Source organism: Juglans regia, chromosome 4, assembly GCF_001411555.2.
Source record: "Juglans regia cultivar Chandler chromosome 4, Walnut 2.0, whole genome shotgun sequence".
NCBI classification, from domain to species: Eukaryota; Viridiplantae; Streptophyta; class Magnoliopsida; order Fagales; family Juglandaceae; genus Juglans; species Juglans regia.
In genome coordinates this window covers 28,481,440-28,500,223 of record NC_049904.1, presented here as the reverse complement: position 1 = coordinate 28,500,223, position 18,784 = coordinate 28,481,440, and the positions used below count along the sequence as shown (strand labels likewise).

Below are 18,784 nucleotides of genomic sequence, written 5' to 3'. Positions count from 1 at the left end.
ATTACTTGATAGAAGTGAGTGTATTTCTTTCTCAATCATTGCATTCAAAGTTCAAACACAGTGACAGAGAGTTTGCCACATTAGCATTTCTACCACACAACAGATTAATTTGAATTTCAAAATAAGAAATAAATGTGGTAAAATTTCTATCATTGAATTTGAATTTGAAAGAAATTGCTGAAATTGATAGAAATCCATACAATATATTAACCTTAAGAAATCTAGAGGATTCCGATCTCAGAAATGGATATACAAAAAGTCAAATAGAAACAAAGAGAGGGGACTTAACTACTTTATTTTCAGTAGAAAGAACTATTTTTCAGAACAAGCAAAACAACAGTGGCTGAAGATGACAACACACTCCCCGCAGTTTATTAATCAGTCCATCTTCTGCAGAGCAATGGATGCAGAAACTAAATCTTCGGCTGTCACCGGCTTGTGTAGCTGCAATCATGCACAAACGCCACATGTAAGGTGGCTGGAAGAGCCTCTGGAATCTAATCATGTTAACGAACATTACTGGCAATAGCCACAAATTGGTTGTAGATTTAGACAGAAATTGTATCTTATATGCATAGTCATCTACATAAATCACAAGCAAAGAATATTTAGGAATCCAATCAATTGCTTTCAGACTACTCCAAAACAGTCCGGTTACAAAGATATGAGAAAGCTGTCATGAAAAATGCTTCCTAAACACCCATCTTTACATGACTATAAGTTTTTTTTGTAAGTGATATAATTTCATTACAAAAGCGCAGAGGCTTACATGAATGTAATTGAAACCACCCTGGTCTGATTCTCACCCATACTAACAGCAAAAATAATCAATATCTTTTAACTTCCAAGCCTGGTTTTCAGATTAAAAAATCAGGCCCTTTCCATCATCCTGTAACTAGTACAAAGTTAACATACCACCCAAACAAACCTAAGCAAACATATTAGTTCCCATGCATTTTAATCACAGCTTATCTGGTTATAGTGAGAATAAAATTGTGAACAAAATGCCACTCAATTTTTTATAAGTAGCATGCCGCTTTAAATTGACCCAAGTATCATATTTGTTTCCATGATTATTTACTCCGGCTTGGTATCTCAAGATTTCATTTTCATATCTGTTTTCTGTGTTGAATTCTATATCTCAGTTCATATATATCACTCAAATAATTCTACAAATGACATGTGGCATTTTCTGGGTATTGAGCTTTTCCATCTTTACAACAGGGATGAAGCAGAAACTTACTGCTTTTGCAACAGTGAGCCAGTGAAAAGAACGCAATAAAGCATCGTCACTTGAAGGGAGGCTGTCATGATTCCAATATGTTACATTTTCAAATTTTGCATTCACCTCCCAACGGTTTGAGTTTCCATCAGACATGTCAGAAGCTTTTTTCTCAACAAGATTCTTCTTTCCTAGGACAAAGCCTGAAGAAGACTAGTTTAGAAAGAGGAACTCCTTTCTAAAGAAAAATTAAGATCAAATATAACTTGGAGGAGCAATTAAACAAAATAATAGAAACAACAGCAACAAATAGAAAAATTAGAAATCTGTTTAACAAATCATATAAATCTAGTCAAGCGAAACACATCTTATAAAAGTAAAGTGATAAATTTTCACAGAAACTTAGCCGTGGTCAGGATTTCTTTTCCCTTTTCTGATTAAATAATCATATAATGTTACACCTGACATTAAAGAAAAAAGGTGTCCAAAATCTACAAATTCATAAATTTGGGCTGAAATGAGTCACTGCGTGACTGTGTTCCGGCGCAACGAACTAAGATCACCTCCATTGAAGGTCCAAACTATTTATTTTTTGATAAATTAAGGTCCAAACTATTTAAGCAGTGGATAAGCAAGGAAAAGGCTGCCAACAGTATAACCATCAGTGCGGAACATGATGCATATGCTCAAGGATGAAGGTTTTGTTGTATTATATTTTACTATTAGTCACATTTAAAGACAAGGGCAATGACCCAAATTACTGTCTTAGTCTTGGACCATCATATTGGTTTGGCAAGGAAAGAGAGCTCACCGCAGCACTGATGTATAAAGAGGAGTCAATTACCAAAACCAATCATGGGTGAATGATATCCTAAACTCCCTAATCATTAGGCTCACAACTTAAGTTGGGATTTTAATTATCCCACCAGGAAATATTACTGTAAATACCAACCATAAATGTGCTAGATCCGAAAGTAAGCCAAAAGAATATTGGCGGAATCTGAGTAAATGGCAAATATTTCACCAGAATAGATCCAACCAAGATTTGATCGGCTCAAATGAACCAATCCCTTAACAAGTAAGCGATGGATTTGAAGGGTTGGAGACAAAACTTCTTAGAAGTCTATGAGAGTCTATAATTTCTTTTAGATCCTTTTGCTCTAAGGGAAGTTATCGGTTTCCTAAGTATCCTGACTGCAAAGTCAGTGCATCACCCAATATCATGTTTCATCTCAGCTGCAGAGTCAATTACATATATTAATCAATTCCATGTGCATAAACTTCAAGGGCATATCTTGGCACACTCCATGTGCATAAACTTCAAGGGCATATCTTGGCACACTCATAGACAAGCACAAGGGATCTCTAACAAATAAATGCCACGAGCTTGAGCCATCATAACCTAGACAATAGGTGCGTAAATTCAAAACCAAATTAAAAGAAAGAAAAAAGAACATCAATAATGCGTATGAAGTCTAATAAGCTTGTTTTAACTTCTGACATACTTCTCTTATCAAAAAGACTTCTGCCACGCGTTATGAAGTTTAATATTAACATCATGTACACGTATGTGTTTCCTCTCACCCGCTTCACATTACAAAGACTCGAGCATTTCGTCTTCAAATTATATTACCCACACCATAGACATTTTTTTTAAGAGGACGGCATTCTATATTTTTATTGAAAAATCCTCACTTGTAACCGGAGGAAAACCATGTATACAATCTTCACCTTGAAGTTATCACACCGTAAACATAAACGGTCCAATTTCCGAGCTTTTTCAACAGCAACTGTAGCGAAAATCACTACCCAAAAATGTGCACATTGGAATTGAAGGCATCGAAAAATTTGTACAACAAATATATGAAATATATTTTTCGATAAATACGATGAGTTTCATTAATGATCAAGTTGAGAAAAAAGAGATAGCATAGTCGAAGTACCCGTTGGGTATACAAGAAATACACCAAGAGAGAGAAGGAAAAAAAAGCAAGAAAATCATGAAAACGAATAAGAAGAAAGGAATATAAAGAGAAAAAGAATTGCATACCGCAATACCCTGTTGAAAGCGGAATCGTTGTTCCCTGCAACTTCCTTCCTCTGAAATAAGCTTCCTCCACCTTCAAGCCTTCAACCTCAATCCCTGTATCACCAAGAACACCCAGTACAGCGCTAAAAAAAAAAGGAATGCCAACAGAGAGAAAGGGAGGGAGCGTTAGGGGTCTTGTTTTACCGGTGGATCTGGGCTTGAAAAAGTTGGAAACAGAGCAAGGTCCGTTGTACTTGATGGCACAAGGAAGCTGGTGGACCTTACCGCTCAAATCCACCAACTCAGAGTCGTCTCCGCCTTCCCTTTGCGTTAGATTTACTATAGTGCTCCCTTCGGACATCATCAGGCTTCCTTTCTCGATATCACCTCACACCTCTACTCTTCAGTACACCTTGCCACTTGACCCCATAAAACAAACCCTAACCCCCTTTATGATCTTCCAATTTCCCCGCGCAATTATATTCCGTCTCAAGTGCACCCTAGCGGGACTAGCCGTGTCACATATTTCCAGCTCGGGCCGGATTTTATCCGGAGTCATAGCCTGGCGGGATCCGGTTATCCGCACTACAACCTGGGCCTGAACCGGTTATCCAGTGATCTGGAGTCTGGACTTCAAAAAAGCGTGCAGGTAATCCGTTGATCCGGTTTCCGGGCGGATAACCGGATGCTCGGTCCGGATATCTGGCCCGTTTTCTAGAAGCCGAAAAATGTTATCCACGCCTACAATCCAGCCGAATATAATAAACAAAATATAATAAATAATTTAATTTTTTTAAATTATAAATTAAAAATAATATTAAAAAAATAATATTATAATAATATTTTATTCAACTTTCAACAAAACATCTCATCTCATCTCATCTGAACTGCATAACTAAACGAGGCCTAATTGTTTCATGTCATGATTATTTACTACCTCTTTTATTTTCTGTAATTATGTTAGTGTTTGTATCATAAGAAATTGTGATGCAATAGTACCCCTATAATGGATTCCCACCTCCTACAGTCAACGCTGTTTTGATTTTCCCATTCTTTCCTTTTAACCACATGACTTTCTCCTCCCTTGAAACCAATTAACCATTATTTATTGGTATCCTAATCGCTTGGGATCTCAATCGGCTTCGGCTTTTGTCATTACCATAGCTTCTCAATCTCTTCCTTACTGCCTTTCAAATTTCTCATCCAAAGGTAAGAAAAACATGGTTTTATGCAAACGAATGAAAGAAAAGGGCTATGAATGTAAATCATGGTGATAGCTTATAGAAAAATCCAGATATATATTTTGATGTATAAAATGTCAAATAATCAAAAGGGGAGGAAAACAGCCTAATCATGCTTATATGTAACATTTCAAAAGTATCAACTATTGATATCATGATACATGTAAATGTGACCAAGAACAACATCAATGAACATACTTCCATCAACTCACTGAGGCTATATTGTGAAGAATTGTGTAACCCGAATCTACCCTGTACAAATCTTGATCCAGAAAGATAGATAAATCTACCAACATGTATGACTCTGAAGCTAACCTTCTGAAACACCACTGTCAGAGTGGTTAACAGCTGAAACTTGAGTCCCCGGTTTTTTCCTCCATTATTTATATATGAGAAAATTTCAGCTTGCAGGATCAGTGAAGATAGGGCTATCAAGTTCACCCATACTTGCAGAAGCAAAAGACTCAAAAGATTCCAGCGTTGAGAGGGAAGAAGCCGTGTCATCTGAATCCGTAACAATCTCATCAGGCAGAATTATGTGATCTTCATCGACTTCAGATGTATCTGACCCAGATGCTACTGATAGCAGTTTGTTTATTGCCAATTTAGCAGTTTCAACAAACCACTCATCCTCAGGGAGTGCACTATTGAGACAGCACTTTTAGTTTCTAGTGAAAACAATGGGGGAAGACTGGACAGGAAATCAGAGAGAGATTCCAGAAGGTACCTTTGTGGGTCTATGCCCCTAGCAGAGAAGGTCCTGATTGCACGAGCATTTATGGCTGATGCACTCTGGTGCACATGACGAGATGGGTAACCAGCATAACGTGCAATTTCAACGGTGAAGTGCATATCAAGAATTAACTGCCAAGCCAAAGTCAAATTTCAGAGAGAGAAAGGAAGACATCACTCAGCCACCTCTAGGACCACTCACACTATCAAAGGTAAATTTAGATGACATTAATTAATAACATACTGAGTCAACACGCAGGTAAAACGCGCCATGGAGCACCAGAAACAATAGCAAATACTCATACATTACTTTTTTTTTTAATAAGATAAGATTTGATTAATAACTATAGAGGGTGAATAATGTATATAATACTCATACATTATTCATAGAATGCTAGGAAGCATCGACACTTTCAAGCCTCTAGAATGTCATTTTCCAACACATCAGGTATGGGTATGACTTGGACACAACCAGATATATCTGATGTCTCTGAATATCATCAATTAAAAAATAACTCCAAATTTCAGACATAGTCAGCATGGACACTTTTTGTTTCTCTCATCTCAGCTGCACTACCACGAAACTCTCTCTCATCCATCTATGCATTACAGCTACCAATGGCTTTAAGAGGCTCAAAATTGTGTTCCTCCACGCAGGGATGAGCAAAATATTTATAAGAAGATACTTCCCAAATCCCAAAGATTGTGAATGTAGAGTATGATGGTTTTCCAGGATCTACGGGTGTGTTTGATACCTTTTGACTCCTTATGAGATAGGTGGATCTTGGAGCAAAGGTTTTGTGGTATGTCCATGGCTCTTCAGCACCTATGCTTCAAAGTTTTAGCCTTCAAGTTTTGAAACAACTTTTTTCAACATCATTTTGCAAGAGAATTTGGCATACGTGTTCCTTTTTCACAATTGAGGAAGAGAGTGTCTTTTATATGTGCTAAAGAATTAGGGGTTGTTTGGAAGATGGGATGGTGTCATCTCATTTCCTTCCAAAACATCACTCAAACACAAATACTTTTTAATTTCAAATCATCAATTTTTCATCTAATCATTACCTAATCATTACAACTTTCATAAACTTTCAAACAAAAGACAAAAACAATTCAAAACTTTTTCAAATCCCAAAACAAAAATAATATTAGAAAATTATATTCTAACAATATTTTAAATTTATAATATTTTTATTCAATTGTTTCTCTCTTTTTTTCCAAAACCCCCATAAAACATCATAACTCAAACCATTTCACTACTATTCACATATTTTTCATCTCATCTCATTCCCCAAGCATCCCCTTAGTGGTTGTACATATCATTCTCACATTTTAACAAGGAATAGTGAAGACTAAAATGAGCAAGCAAGATGTGGGGCATTTCTAGGGGGGCTACTTGGTGAACTATTGAGACTGTAAGTGTTTCACTTGATGGACTATAAAAATTGAAACTGTTCTTTCCACATATCGGTGATGGTTTTTTTGTATCCCAAGTATCATTTTTATGGAGCTTGATCGTGCTTCTTTGCTATTCGATATTGCTTTTAAAGCATAGGTGTTTTTTCAAAATGTTTTGAAGCTTGTCATTTAATTTTTAAAACATAAGATCAACATTAAAGATATCTAAAAAGATGCTAATTAATCAATTGACATATCCCTCTCATACTATATCCTAGCTATTTGAACATTGACGTGTCAACAAATCCATATCATCTTCTACTTGTATTCCAAACAGTGTCAGAGCTCAAATCATAGTTAGGAAGCTTTTGAATGAGATTCAATAGAACATCTTATTTATGCATAATAAAAATAAGTTCTATTTTTACTTGTATTTAAAAAGTTTGATAGAAAAAAGTACAATTTGGAAGGAAGCAAGTACCTGCTGCAAACCAAGTGGTTGAAGGGGAGCGGAATCATCCTCAAACACCACCCAAAATTCTTGCTCATCAGACAACCATATTATAACTGTCTCTGTTAGCCTGGCTAGCAAAATTTTCTGCAGTTTCTCTTTTTCCGGTAGCACATCACCAGCCACAGTTGCTAACTGCTGAAGCTTAGCAAATAATGCCTGCAATAGCAGCAGAAATCTCAGTATTACCACTGCACAAGATAATTGGTGGCAAGACACATGTACAATTCCATAAAGTTATATGCCTAAAGCAAGAAAATGGTGGCATGACAACATTTCTAACCTTTTTCTTTGATAAGTACATGAAACTTATTAGAAGCGTAGAAGGGGCACAATACGAGTACATGGGAGGTATACAAGATAATGTATTTTTTTTATCAGCAAACAAAATTTATTGATCATAAAATAGACAAAGGCCCAAGTATACAGGACATAAACAAGAGCATTGTGTATGGAAGAGAAATAAAAGATGGGGCATTCCAAGAATTGAACTCGGGACCTCTCGCACCCTAAGTGAGAATCATACCACTAGACCATTTAAAAGTACACATTTAAGTAAGTTTCTCGGAATGTGATCAAATGTACGCACACGATTATAGATTGACTCAACATGAGGAAAGGAGCAAATGCACGCACACGATTATAGATTGACTCAACTAAACTCAACAAACATTGATCCTCATCAATTAATTAGAGTTGGCAACAAGTATTTACTTTCACCGCGCACACAACTACATATTAATATTCAAATATCCATTTAAAATAACTGATGGAGATTTAATTTTTTATCTGTAGAACTAGTGGAGATGTTTTAATTATTCAATACAGATAAGATTATAGAAATAACACAAAACCAAATGATTTACTAATTATCTTGAAAGGAAATGCTATTGTTATTACAAGAGTTTTGAATTTTGATATAGGGCAGTAACAATAATGTATAAAACCATTAAAACAAAGGAAAAAATCATCAAATGGAAACCTTGGACACACAAAGTTCAGCGTCAAAGGACCACAGAAAAAACATTACAACAAAAGACACAGGGATAACCTGAAATGGAAGTGAAGGCAGAGGATCAGAACCCCAATACAGATCCTCTCCAGTGTTCAAGTAAAACCGTGCATTTAATCGTGTTTTCCCTTCGCTTGCATAGATGAAACTTACAACATACTGCCGGCAGAAGTGATCTCTCAGCTTGTCAAACAAGTGCTGAAGATGGCGTTTCCAATCCTTTAATTCTATTGTAGAGCTTGCACTAGGCACAGTGTTTTCAGTTGGTCCATTTTTTGGTTCGCTGTTTTCATTTTGCCGCTTCCAAGTAATCATTACGGCATTTGGTAATAGTTTGTCAAAAATGGTGAATGCTATTGCCAATATTGCAAGTTGTTCTGAATCTGTTTCAGCTCTAAAGGGTATAGTTTCTTTCAGCTCTGTAAGATTATCATCATCAGAGGGGCCTGGTAGAGCTTTGATCAAAGCATCCATGTATTTATCAAACAGCTGTGATATTCTACTTAATACACTTCCTCCAAAATGCATAATGGCCAAGGGGGTTAGCTGTTCCAGTATATCCTGAAATGAAATTTATATCACATTATAAATTGAGAACTGGGACACTAAAAACGGAGTTGTAAGTATCCAAAGACTTATTGACATTGATGCTGTAAATGTACTTCTTATGCAAGAAAGCACTTCCAGACTGCGCGCGCTTGTGTGTAGAGAGAGAGAGAGAGAGCAAGTGCAACCTTTGAATTCTGAACATACCACAATGACTACTGACTAAAATTCAATTCTCAAGTGAACAAAATGGACACATTGTCATAGACACCACTTACTGAAGAGATAAAATTAGAAATTCAAGTGTTCATAAGTTTAAATATATAATTTGAAATGCTTGGATTAGTATTGAATTAATGTAACTAAATATTCTGCATCAAAGCCTTAGGATGGAAACACAGTTTCACAAGTACCACCATGAACTGCAGCAGATCAAGAACACCTCTAGAGATTTAATGAACTCCAGTTGAACAATAGCGATGCCAAACCTCACCATGCGAATACCCAGTTACTGGTATCACAATATGATCAAATAACCAGGGTCAGGAAGGCCCCATTTCCTAAGAGGTGTAGAAAGTAAGGCTTCAATGAATCAATTCGAGATAATTTATATTTTCTCTAGCACCTTTTCCATTAATTTTTTCCTAAGGGAGAAAGATAAAATCACATGGTCTACTCATTGAATTGTGCTCTTTCCAGGTCAATGTATGTCTCACTTGTTCTCTCAAAAGGAGAAAAAAACACATATGATCCAAGTTTAATGATCTTAATTTTCAGGTTATCTTTTTGACAAGTAATGTTTCAGGTTATTTATATGAGTAAAACTTGTTGGCACCATGCATAAGCTAATTTATTAAGTGCTTGTTGTGGTGAGAGAACAAAGATAAAATTAATTACTTTAATGATTGCCAAATCATAGTGAAAGAGAGCAACTTACTTCAACAATGTACATAAATCTCATTCCACTATCAACAATAATGCAGCTTTCTGACTCTGATGATGTTGCAAATGCAGACAATGAATCTGCAAAGAGAGGTGAGAATAGCAAGCTCTCATCAAGTTCTACCAAATTGAAGAGCAGTCTTCTAGCCCGTCTGAAATTCAACTCTAGGACTTCTTCAATGTATGTCCGTAAAACCACCAAAAGTAATTTTGACAGTTTCAGGCCTTGTGATTCCAACATTAAGCAGTAGTTGAGACTAGACTGAACACAAATGCTTGCAGCTCGTAGTGCAGAAACTGTCTCAGAAGAGGGTGCGTTCTCTTTCACCAAGCGTACAAAATATTCAATTTCCCTCTCAGCCCATTGAACAATTTTGTTAGTATAAATAGGATTGTCCCCAAATATTGAAGCAGACTCCTTTTTTGTCATTGAAATTATAGAAAATACAAGTTTAGATAATGTAGCAGAAAATGTTTTTGGACAGACACAACATGAGGGAAGAAGAACCTCAATGTTCTTTTGGAGGCGTAATCCATAAGATTCTAGCAGTAACTGATGTGCCAAAGGACCTTTTCCAAGTTTTATCAATCCAGATAAGGCCTTCTTCATTTCCAGAACACCAGAAGAAGGCTGTTCAATAATATGAACTAATTGATCTTCAAGCATTGATTTTCTTTTCAAAAAAGTAGATTTGAACTCTGACACTACACCGGTTGAAGTATCCCCCGAGTCTTTCAACTCTGAAGAATCTCTCTCTTCAGCATCCAGAGCCTCTAATGCTTCTTCAACTTTATGTTCAGCCAAAAGAACATCAACATTCTCCAAAAATATTATCTTCCCATCATCTTTTTCACTTGGCAAGGGATCTTGGAGTTCGGGAATTTCTGGGTCATGATCAGATTCATGGTTGTCACCAATAGATAACTTCCACTTTTCCAATTCACGGCATACACCAGTCATTAAATCCTGCACAAGGATCCCTTGAGCTGAAATATGCTTTCGCAGCTCAATTAATTCAAGTTCCATTTCCACAGCCTCTTCATATATCCTACAATTTATCATTATAATGAGATCACATGTACATGGATCTTACATAATGTTACAAACCCAAATGATTAAAGAAAATAAAATTTATGTTGTAACTTCCATATTTGAAATTGCTTGAAATCTCACACCCATGCTCCGGCTCATACCGTTAAACTTAAGAACAGATTCCAGCACCTCGGCAATAAGGCACAACCTTTTCCTGTGGTCTGACGAAAGGACATTTTCTCATACCATTGACAGGGTCACTAAGGTGACATCCCCAAGGTCCTTATAGTGGATTCAGAATCCTATCAGTGCTATCTGTCAAGAATGTTGCCACAGGGACTAAAGCATAATTCTCTCACTCATTAAATTACCCATATCAAATGAGTAACATGGCTTCCATTTATTACCAGATAAAGGTGAGTTATGAATGTATAATATGAGTTTCTTATTCTTCCTAATAAGCTCTACTCATCTTCAGAAGTAAGGGAGATGGTGGCAGCAGTGCAGAGAAGAGGAGGAAGAATGCGGTGTTAGAGCAAAGTGTCGGCCCTTTTCTGCCTTTTCTGGTATAATTGTAAAATGAAAATAAAACTATTTTCCTTTGACTAGCAATTTTCAGTTGTGCCAAACATAGAAAAATACAGAAAACACTTCTAGAAAATATATAAGACATAAATAAAAGGAGCGTAGTGTGTTTCAATGCTGCAGGTGGGTCGGGACTATTACTCTTCATCTATGTACTTGCTCATGATACGGTGTTTTGAGATGGAAACAGACATTTATATTACCTCAAGAAAGCTAAGTACTTTGTGTGCATGTTGCCACATAAGTTCTCCACGGCATCCTTTAAATCCAAGAGCTCACAACAAAGATTTCTTATCCCCTGGACAGATAAACAATAAGCTAAGTTAGTACAACCCCCAAAGTAATACTATAATTCTAGTGCTTGAAACCAACAAAATTCATCGTAGAAAGTGGGGGAAGAAAAAGATCGCCCACTCTAGAAATTGTTATCCCAGCTAAACTCTCAAAATAGGGAGCATGATTTCACATCAGCATCCTTGCTTACCCATAAAACGCATACAATACTTATTTAAGTTACAGAAGCATCAAACTAAAAGCGAACATAGACATACAATTATATCAAACCGGTAGAGCATAATATCAATAAAAAGAGCATATATTCACCTCTTGAAGAAAGAAGTAAAATGCACCATTTACTTTAATCAGAAACAGAAAAATATCTACTTATGCATCATTCTCAAACGCGTGTAATTCAAAAGAGTGTTAATGCATTGGAAGACAACCCATGAGAAAATATACGTGCTTTCTGGACAACTTACATTAAAATATTAAAGACCCAGATAAAAGAAAGCAATCTTTGATCCAAAAATGATGCAAATCAAGACTAAGGAGAGCTATGAACTTTCTCAGGGCAGAGTTTCCAATGTTGTTATCGCGCTATAATCGTTAATTGGAGACGGTGCAGCGTAAAACTATGTATCGAAAGGCACAAGAAGTCCAATCCATTCACTTCATGAGCAGAAGTAACTTGAAATAGTATTTACCCAGAGGCCGAAAACTGAAACTTTTTCTCCGATGGAACCCAGATCAAAAGAAAGCAAAGAACTTTGTTCAAGCACACACGCCAATAAAGAAACAACATAACTCAACGACTAAATTGGGAATAGATAATTCTCATACAGCCAAAAACCAACAACAGTGAGATTCGAGACACATTGGATGTTACTGAACATGGAGGTTGGAAATGGGAAGGTAAAGAGGGGAGATGAGTAGACCTTCTCAGTGTGGGATTGGTAAAGGGAATCGACCTTCGACTGTGGGACGATTCTTTCAATTGAGGGGAAGTCTTCTTCTTCTTCACTGCTCTCCATTTTGAAACACAGTCTGCCTTTCCTCTCCTTCGTCTTCTTCTCAACGGTTACCCAATCCTCAGTCACTGATTTCAATTTTCGAGTGGGAGGGAGAGGGACAGGGAGAGGGACGCGCACGGTTTGTCCCTTTAGTAGCTGGCGAGTTTGGGCACTCAGGCCTTGTGAACTTGTCCTATCCTATGTCGTTAGAGAACGGCAACGGTCCAACCGACACGACCATTTTTAACTCTTTTTTAAAAAAGGACAATTATACATCTCTAATTTTTATTTATTTATTTTACAATTCATTTTAAATCAAATAATATAATCATACCATTTTATTAAAAAATAATTTTAATTTTATATGATCACCCTTCATTTAAATAGTATTATAAAATAATAATAAATTTATCATTTGTTTTACAATAAAATATTAATATTTTTAATTTAAATACAGTAAATTAAAGTAATATGAATGTTTTGGTCCTTGGGGATGATTACAGAGCTTCAACTCTTGTATTCTAATGCCTTGAAATATTTATTGAATAACTACTATTTATTTGAGAAAAAAAATGTATATGATCACAACACTCCAATTATAATAAGCTTAATCCAATCAATGGTACGTAATTTCTTCTAAAAATTATTGGCGTGGAAGGAGAATATAAAGTTAGGAAATTAGTGACACAAAAAAAAAAAAGAAAAAGAAATTCGTAATATAATATACTACATCAAACTAAAAATTTTTATTTTTTGTAATTTTTTTATATTTCTATTTGTTAAAAAAAAACATTTGAGTAATACTACCTAAAGATATGGAGTACGCAAATACTTGTAATCGTTTTAAAAAAAAGTGAAATTTATTATTAAAAAATTAATTTTTTTCTATATAAATTTTTTATTTATTTATCTTTTAAAAATAATTACGTAATATTTATATACTCATAATTATAATTATAACATTTTAGGTTAACGGCTGACACTAGGATATGTTTGGGTAGTGAGAAGTATTAAGAATGTTTGTAAATAGTAATGAAAAAGTAATAATAAAATATTGAATAGTAGTAAAAAGTAGGTGAAAAGTAATAAATAATAAAAAAATAGATAAAAAGTAATAATAAAATAAAGAATAGTAGTGAGAGTACTTGAGGTACTCTCACTTGCCAAACATACCTAAACCAAAGGGGGGTGGTGCTTTTAAAAAAGTCCAACGTTCTAGTACCTTTTGTTAAGATATGAGTGAGGTCTAACCAATACAAACAAGCCGTCTTAGCTCAGTCGGTAGAGCGCGTGGCTTTTAACCACGTGGTCGTGGGTTCGAATCCCACAGACGGCGTTTTGAAGTTTAAAAACGTCTATTTGTTTATATATCCACTCCCTCCTCGGCTTACTCATTTCAGAGGCAGCTGTCTGCTGAAGATATGACTGTGATTCAGTGTTCCGCGGCAGTACAATCACCCCCTCTCCCCCACCATCCAAAATCACCCTCCAATGCGGTCTCGGCTACAACCTTGGTTTCTTCTTCTTCTTCTTCTTCTTCATCTTCATCTTCATCTTCGCCAAAAACAAGTAGAAGAGCAGCTCTATCTCTCTCTCTATTCTCCACTGCTTTCCCAACACTTGTTTTCTCGTCTTCTGCTGCTTCTTCTTCAAAGTCCGCTGCATTGGAGTTCTCCGAGCTCCCCAATTCAGGCGGCGTTAAGGTATTGGACCTCCGCTTTGGTTCCGGAGATGTACCGCGGGATGGCGACCAGGTCATTATTCTCTAATAACGCTAATTATACATTTCATATTGAATTTAAACCTCTTACATAATATTGATTCAGTTTTTCTCGCATTCTAAGGCTCCGATTGAAGTGATAGAAAATATTGAAATCTTCTAAATCCGCTGCCGAAGTGATAAGAAATTTTTGTTGCGACTCATCACTCTAACAACTAACTTCGTGCTGTGTTACCTTAAATCTTAAAATGTAAGATTTGTGTGGTAAAATGGTAAGGAAAATTGTGAAATTGACAAGGGGCAGGAAGTGGATACAATCAGTGAGACTGCTACAGAACTTTCTAGTGCCGACTTTAGCCAATGTCAGGTAGCAATTTACAATAAAAAAGAATAATAATATTAATTCACCAAATACCGTCCTTCTCACCGTGATTATTTACCTTACATGTATACATGTAGTTACAAGCTCATTGATCTGTTTTTATCTGGCTCCTGCATGAGGGACATGGCTTTCAATGTGTTTTGGAACTGTGGCTCTATGTAACTTACAATGGTGCACTTAATTGACAAGTAAATCAGTATGTGTATTCGGACTCATGACTATTGCAGCCTATGACCAAAACCATTGGATGATGACTGCTATATATTTTTTCATACCTCCAACAACGGAAGTCTTGCATTTTGCAGCATTTTTTAGATAGTATGATATGCAAGAGGTAGAGTATTTATCTTTATGACTTCAGATATATCTTCTGTAAAATCGAGAATTAGGATATGGCAGACCATCCATTAATCCATCAATTTTTGAGTTTGAATGTGAAGGTTGCAGTCCATTACTATGGAAGATTGGCAGCAAAACAAGGTTGGCGCTTTGATTCAACATATGATCACAAAGATGAAAATGGTGAACCAATTCCATTTGTGTTTTTCCTTGGCTCTGGGAAAGTAAGTCCTGATATCATTACTCAAATTAGTTATCATTTGTAGAGACATTTATTTAATAATTGTAAGATATGATTATGGTGAATCCGGTAACATACTTGGCAAAGTTTGTTTTTTTGCACCTTTTTGTTCCTCGTAAAAGTTTCCCAGTGAGTGAAAAGGAATGTTATCATGCATTACGACTTCTGTTTTTTCGTGGCAATCTTGATGAAATGGTTGCATATGGCTGCAGCATTATTTCTTCTTTTGTCTTACCATTTGTTTATATATCTTTTGATTGCAAGGAAGGCTATAAAACATGATATGACTTCAAAAGGCAAGTACTCCTCTCTTTTCCTGTTACTAAATGGTCATCAGAGCATTAATTGAAAATAAATCTTTAGAGCCGAAAAGGGAAGCCAAAGTACTCACTCCTTCTATCATTGTTTCTCCACTGGCACACACACACACACCCACTCACAAAGGCATCTCATTTTACCCAATACCTCACCACCACCGACCCTACTCATTGTTGCTGAGCATGCCTGATTCACAGGGCCATTTCAATTTAAACGCTTAAGAGTTGGTGTTTTTTTTCCATTTTCATAGTTTCTCATATCCAAGAGTAATTTTTTATTTTTTTCTATTGATTTTTATTTGCTTATGATCTTTTTAATTTGTAAAGTGCTTTTATCCGTTAGTTAAATCTTTTGGGAGAAACTATTAATCATTGGTGAAACTGATGGTGGGCCTCACAGCTGTTGTAGCTGGGAAGGATGTATTTTAAGACGACTTCCAATTTGTTTATTAGTTGTACAGGTCTGTACAAAAATCTAGGAATGTCATTCAATTTCCACTACAAGAATTTCCATAACAATTATTCTGCTTTTGCCGTCATACTTTTGTAGCTGTCTCCCTGAATGCTTAAATGATATTGCTGTCTGTTAAATCAGCATTCATATTCTCTATGTATATTTGCTGAATAAAATAAACTTAAGCCAATATTGCCTTTATTTGAGAGAAACTCTGCCTTTTTTGTGTGCATAGCACTATTGTGGATGTTAAATTGTGACAGGAGTTGGTATAGTTGTATGACACTAGTGAAAACCACTGGAAGACCCTGTCACGCTTTCTTGTTTGCCTAGGGCTGGCTTCCTGCTCTCTATATATGTGTGTGCGTGTGTGGAGAAGAAGTTGCTTTGTATATTGGTTTTAAAAAAAATGGTATATACAAGTAGTTTATGATATGTACCGATATAAAAAATAAAAGAGAGAGAGTTGCTTTGGATGGTGTGTGGTGTAGAGGCCTTAGAATAGAGTTGTTAAAAAAATGTAGTTTATGATATGTAGCCATTCTAAAGTAATAGGACATTCATGATTGGTGAAACTGTCGGTAACTTCCTTCTTTTCTGTCTTCTAGACTATTTTGGTTGAACGGATTATTTTGCAAACAGAGAAGCTCTCTATACCAATATATCTAATATATGTGCAGGTAATTTCAGGGATAGAAGCAGCTGTGAGATCAATGAAAGTAGGTGGTATTCGTAGAGTCGTCATCCCTCCATCCCAAGGGTATCAGAGCACCTCACAGGAGCCGATACCACCTAATGTATTTCCTCTATTCTCTGTCTACCACTTTTATTTTTGCTGATTGGTTGTTCTGGTAGATGTTTTTCTATTCCTATGTTTGTACATAAAGTGGCTCAAACTTTTCCTTTGGGGGGAATGCTTATTTCTTATTTGCTTGTTATCATATCCACATGTTATCTGGGTTTTCACCCCCAAACTATTAAGTGTCCTTTTTAAAAAAGTAGAAAATGTAAAAACATTATGAAATTGATTCTCAGAGTTGGATTTAGGACAGTGTATATTATGTTAAATATGAAAAATGAGGTTTGGAGTATTGCACAGTAGAAAAAAACTGAGAGAATGAATCAACATATTTCATGAAATGACCTAATGTACTAGTTATTTATATATACACAACGGTACACTACGCAATGGGGATAGGCTTTGCATGAACTCTATTTTCTGATATTTTATTGAAATGTGCCTGCTTTTTTCCCCCTTTGCTTTTCAGTATTTTGACAGGCAGAGGCTGTTTACTACCATTTTCAATCCAACTCGTCTTGCCAATGGAGAAGGCTCAACATTGGGGACTCTCATATTTGATATTGAGTTGGTCAGTCTAAGGCATCAGTGAAGTAGAATACTGTAAACAGCTTTGCTTTTTACAGCGCTAGCTTATTATAAATGTTGTTCTACATGATTGGAAATCAGACTTGTGACAGCCTCTAGGCTCTAGGTATAATATTTTCTCATAAAGGTTAGGGACACAACCCCATGTACAAGGGTCCGTGTCCCTAGCAAGACTCATATTTTGTCGAAACTGCAATGTACAGACTGATTGGCAACGTCCAAATACCAAAATGGATTGTTTATAGTTTATTCCACTATGATGGGATATGATTTTGGGGGTGATTTTTTACTTACCAAAATGTTCTTTTCTACAAGACTTATCACAAGTACATTGGCGCGCGAGAATGCAGGGTTGTTTCAGGCTTCGGGGGTCCAATATGAGGGCATCATATATCACTTGGTGCCAGACAGACATCTTATCTGTTCTTACAGTAAGTTTGATCATCCATTCATTTTTTTTCTTCTGTGCAACTCTCCAAACCTCATTTTTATATTTAACATCACATACACTTATGCCTCTGCCACATTCAGAGAGACAATGTAACGTGCAGAAATCTTGTTGCAAGGACCACTTCCTCCAAACTTTCTGGGTCGGAGTTCCCTCGAGGGTATGCCTTCTCATTTCCATTAATTCCATTTCAAAAACCGTGAGTAGAGATTGATGGTTTGAAATTTGTCAATATGATAAATAATGCTACTTACCATTTTGTGATGTGCCGTTAAATGATTGAAGATGATTTCTTATGTTCTACTTATAGGCCAATCATTTGAAACCACGTCAAGAAATTAAGAAGTGTCAAGTGGTTGATGGTAAAAGTGATGATACATAGAATTTTTCTTTAGAATATAGCTGTTTGATATCCGGTTCTGTTGTAAAAACCGGTCAAACTGGAGAACAGAAAGGATTTCGCGGTTCAACAGAAATTCCTAAGAGCAAACTCATATAATCGGCCCGGCCCACAAAGTATTGGGCCACACTGTTCTTTCCCTCCCATACGTAGAGGTTGTGGCCAGATTTGATTCTATCTGATTGAAGAAATGATACTAAAACAAGTTTTTTTTTTTTTTTAGAAAGAAATCAGTTTATTTAGTCAGCTACAAAATTCATCCTTCCTTATATAATAACCATTTATTCTAGGTGTCATGGGAGTCCACTAGGCCTGTTAAAGTGGAATCATGGTCACAACCACACAATCACTAGGCCTATCTATTACAAAAATATAATTTTGATTTTTGAAAGCAAACAGGTTTTATTTATTCGCTCCACCATTATAAGTTAAAAGAAAATAAAACGAAATGTATAACAAAGTTCAAGATTATATAATAGAAAATAATAGATTTAGTTAATTTAGTGATTTCAATTAAAGTTAGTAAAATGTTTTACTATTTCTTAAGCATTTCTTT

The 18,784-nt window shown here is 35.9% G+C and overlaps 3 protein-coding genes and 1 non-coding gene across 7 annotated transcripts; 2 read left to right on the top strand and 2 right to left on the bottom strand.

The window, feature by feature from the left end:
* Positions 1–122: 122 nt before the first annotated feature.
* On the bottom strand, positions 123–3,976 carry LOC109006448 (ribonuclease H2 subunit C). Of its 2 annotated transcripts, none has more exons than XM_018985727.2 (4): positions 3,456–3,976; positions 3,273–3,365; positions 1,244–1,425; positions 123–497 (listed from the first exon to the last, which is right to left on the bottom strand). In XM_018985727.2, exons 1-4 carry the CDS (start codon positions 3,613–3,615, stop codon positions 429–431), a joined length of 504 nt encoding a protein of 167 aa, XP_018841272.1. In that variant the 5' UTR covers positions 3,616–3,976; the 3' UTR covers positions 123–428. The 2 variants fall into 2 exon arrangements, with proteins under 2 accessions (XP_018841272.1, XP_018841274.1); XM_018985729.2 differs by having other exon boundaries at positions 184–444; positions 3,456–3,972.
* Positions 3,977–4,615: 639 nt separating this feature from the next.
* LOC109006447 (exocyst complex component EXO84C-like) lies at positions 4,616–12,714 on the bottom strand. The gene is made up of 7 exons (XM_018985725.2): positions 12,466–12,714; positions 11,455–11,549; positions 9,629–10,682; positions 8,185–8,706; positions 7,104–7,292; positions 5,220–5,356; positions 4,616–5,136 (listed from the first exon to the last, which is right to left on the bottom strand). Exons 1-7 carry the CDS (start codon positions 12,559–12,561, stop codon positions 4,893–4,895), a joined length of 2,337 nt encoding a protein of 778 aa, XP_018841270.2. The 5' UTR covers positions 12,562–12,714; the 3' UTR covers positions 4,616–4,892.
* A 1,089-nt stretch (positions 12,715–13,803) lies between these two features.
* TRNAK-UUU lies at positions 13,804–13,876 on the top strand. Its single transcript has one exon. It is a non-coding gene; the product is annotated as a tRNA-Lys (tRNA).
* A 61-nt stretch (positions 13,877–13,937) lies between these two features.
* LOC109006445 (peptidyl-prolyl cis-trans isomerase FKBP17-1, chloroplastic) lies at positions 13,938–18,117 on the top strand. Of its 3 annotated transcripts, XM_018985723.2 has the most exons (5): positions 13,938–14,294; positions 15,083–15,205; positions 15,491–15,518; positions 16,684–16,790; positions 17,262–17,629. In XM_018985723.2, the coding sequence occupies exons 1-5, from the start codon at positions 13,962–13,964 to the stop codon at positions 17,382–17,384; spliced, it is 714 nt and encodes a 237-aa protein (XP_018841268.1). In that variant the 5' UTR covers positions 13,938–13,961; the 3' UTR covers positions 17,385–17,629. The 3 variants fall into 3 exon arrangements, 2 of the variants coding, with proteins under 2 accessions (XP_018841268.1, XP_018841269.1); XM_018985724.2 differs by lacking the exon at positions 15,491–15,518 and having other exon boundaries at positions 16,674–16,790; positions 17,262–17,647; XR_004801423.1 differs by lacking the exon at positions 15,491–15,518 and adding an exon at positions 17,912–18,117 and having other exon boundaries at positions 13,941–15,205; positions 17,262–17,811.
* Positions 18,118–18,784: the final 667 nt, after the last annotated feature.

Coding starts and splice junctions, on each gene's coding strand:
- LOC109006448 (XM_018985727.2), bottom strand. CDS start 3,615: ATGATGTCCGAAGGGAGCACTATAGTAAATCTAACGCAAAGGGAAGGC. Junction 1,426..3,272: donor GCTTTCAACAGGGTATTGCG/GTATGCAATTCT, acceptor AGTCTTCTTCAG/GCTTTGTCCTAGGAAAGAAG. Junction 498..1,243: donor GGCTCACTGTTGCAAAAGCA/GTAAGTTTCTGC, acceptor TAACATGATTAG/ATTCCAGAGGCTCTTCCAGC.
- LOC109006447 (XM_018985725.2), bottom strand. CDS start 12,561: ATGGAGAGCAGTGAAGAAGAAGAAGACTTCCCCTCAATTGAAAGAATC. Junction 7,293..8,184: donor TGCCTTCACTTCCATTTCAG/GTTATCCCTGTG, acceptor CTGCTATTGCAG/GCATTATTTGCTAAGCTTCA. Junction 5,357..7,103: donor AACCACTTGGTTTGCAGCAG/GTACTTGCTTCC, acceptor TTGGCTTGGCAG/TTAATTCTTGATATGCACTT.
- LOC109006445 (XM_018985723.2), top strand. CDS start 13,962: ATGACTGTGATTCAGTGTTCCGCGGCAGTACAATCACCCCCTCTCCCC. Junction 14,295..15,082: donor TACCGCGGGATGGCGACCAG/GTCATTATTCTC, acceptor TTGAATGTGAAG/GTTGCAGTCCATTACTATGG. Junction 15,519..16,683: donor ACATGATATGACTTCAAAAG/GCAAGTACTCCT, acceptor AGGTAATTTCAG/GGATAGAAGCAGCTGTGAGA.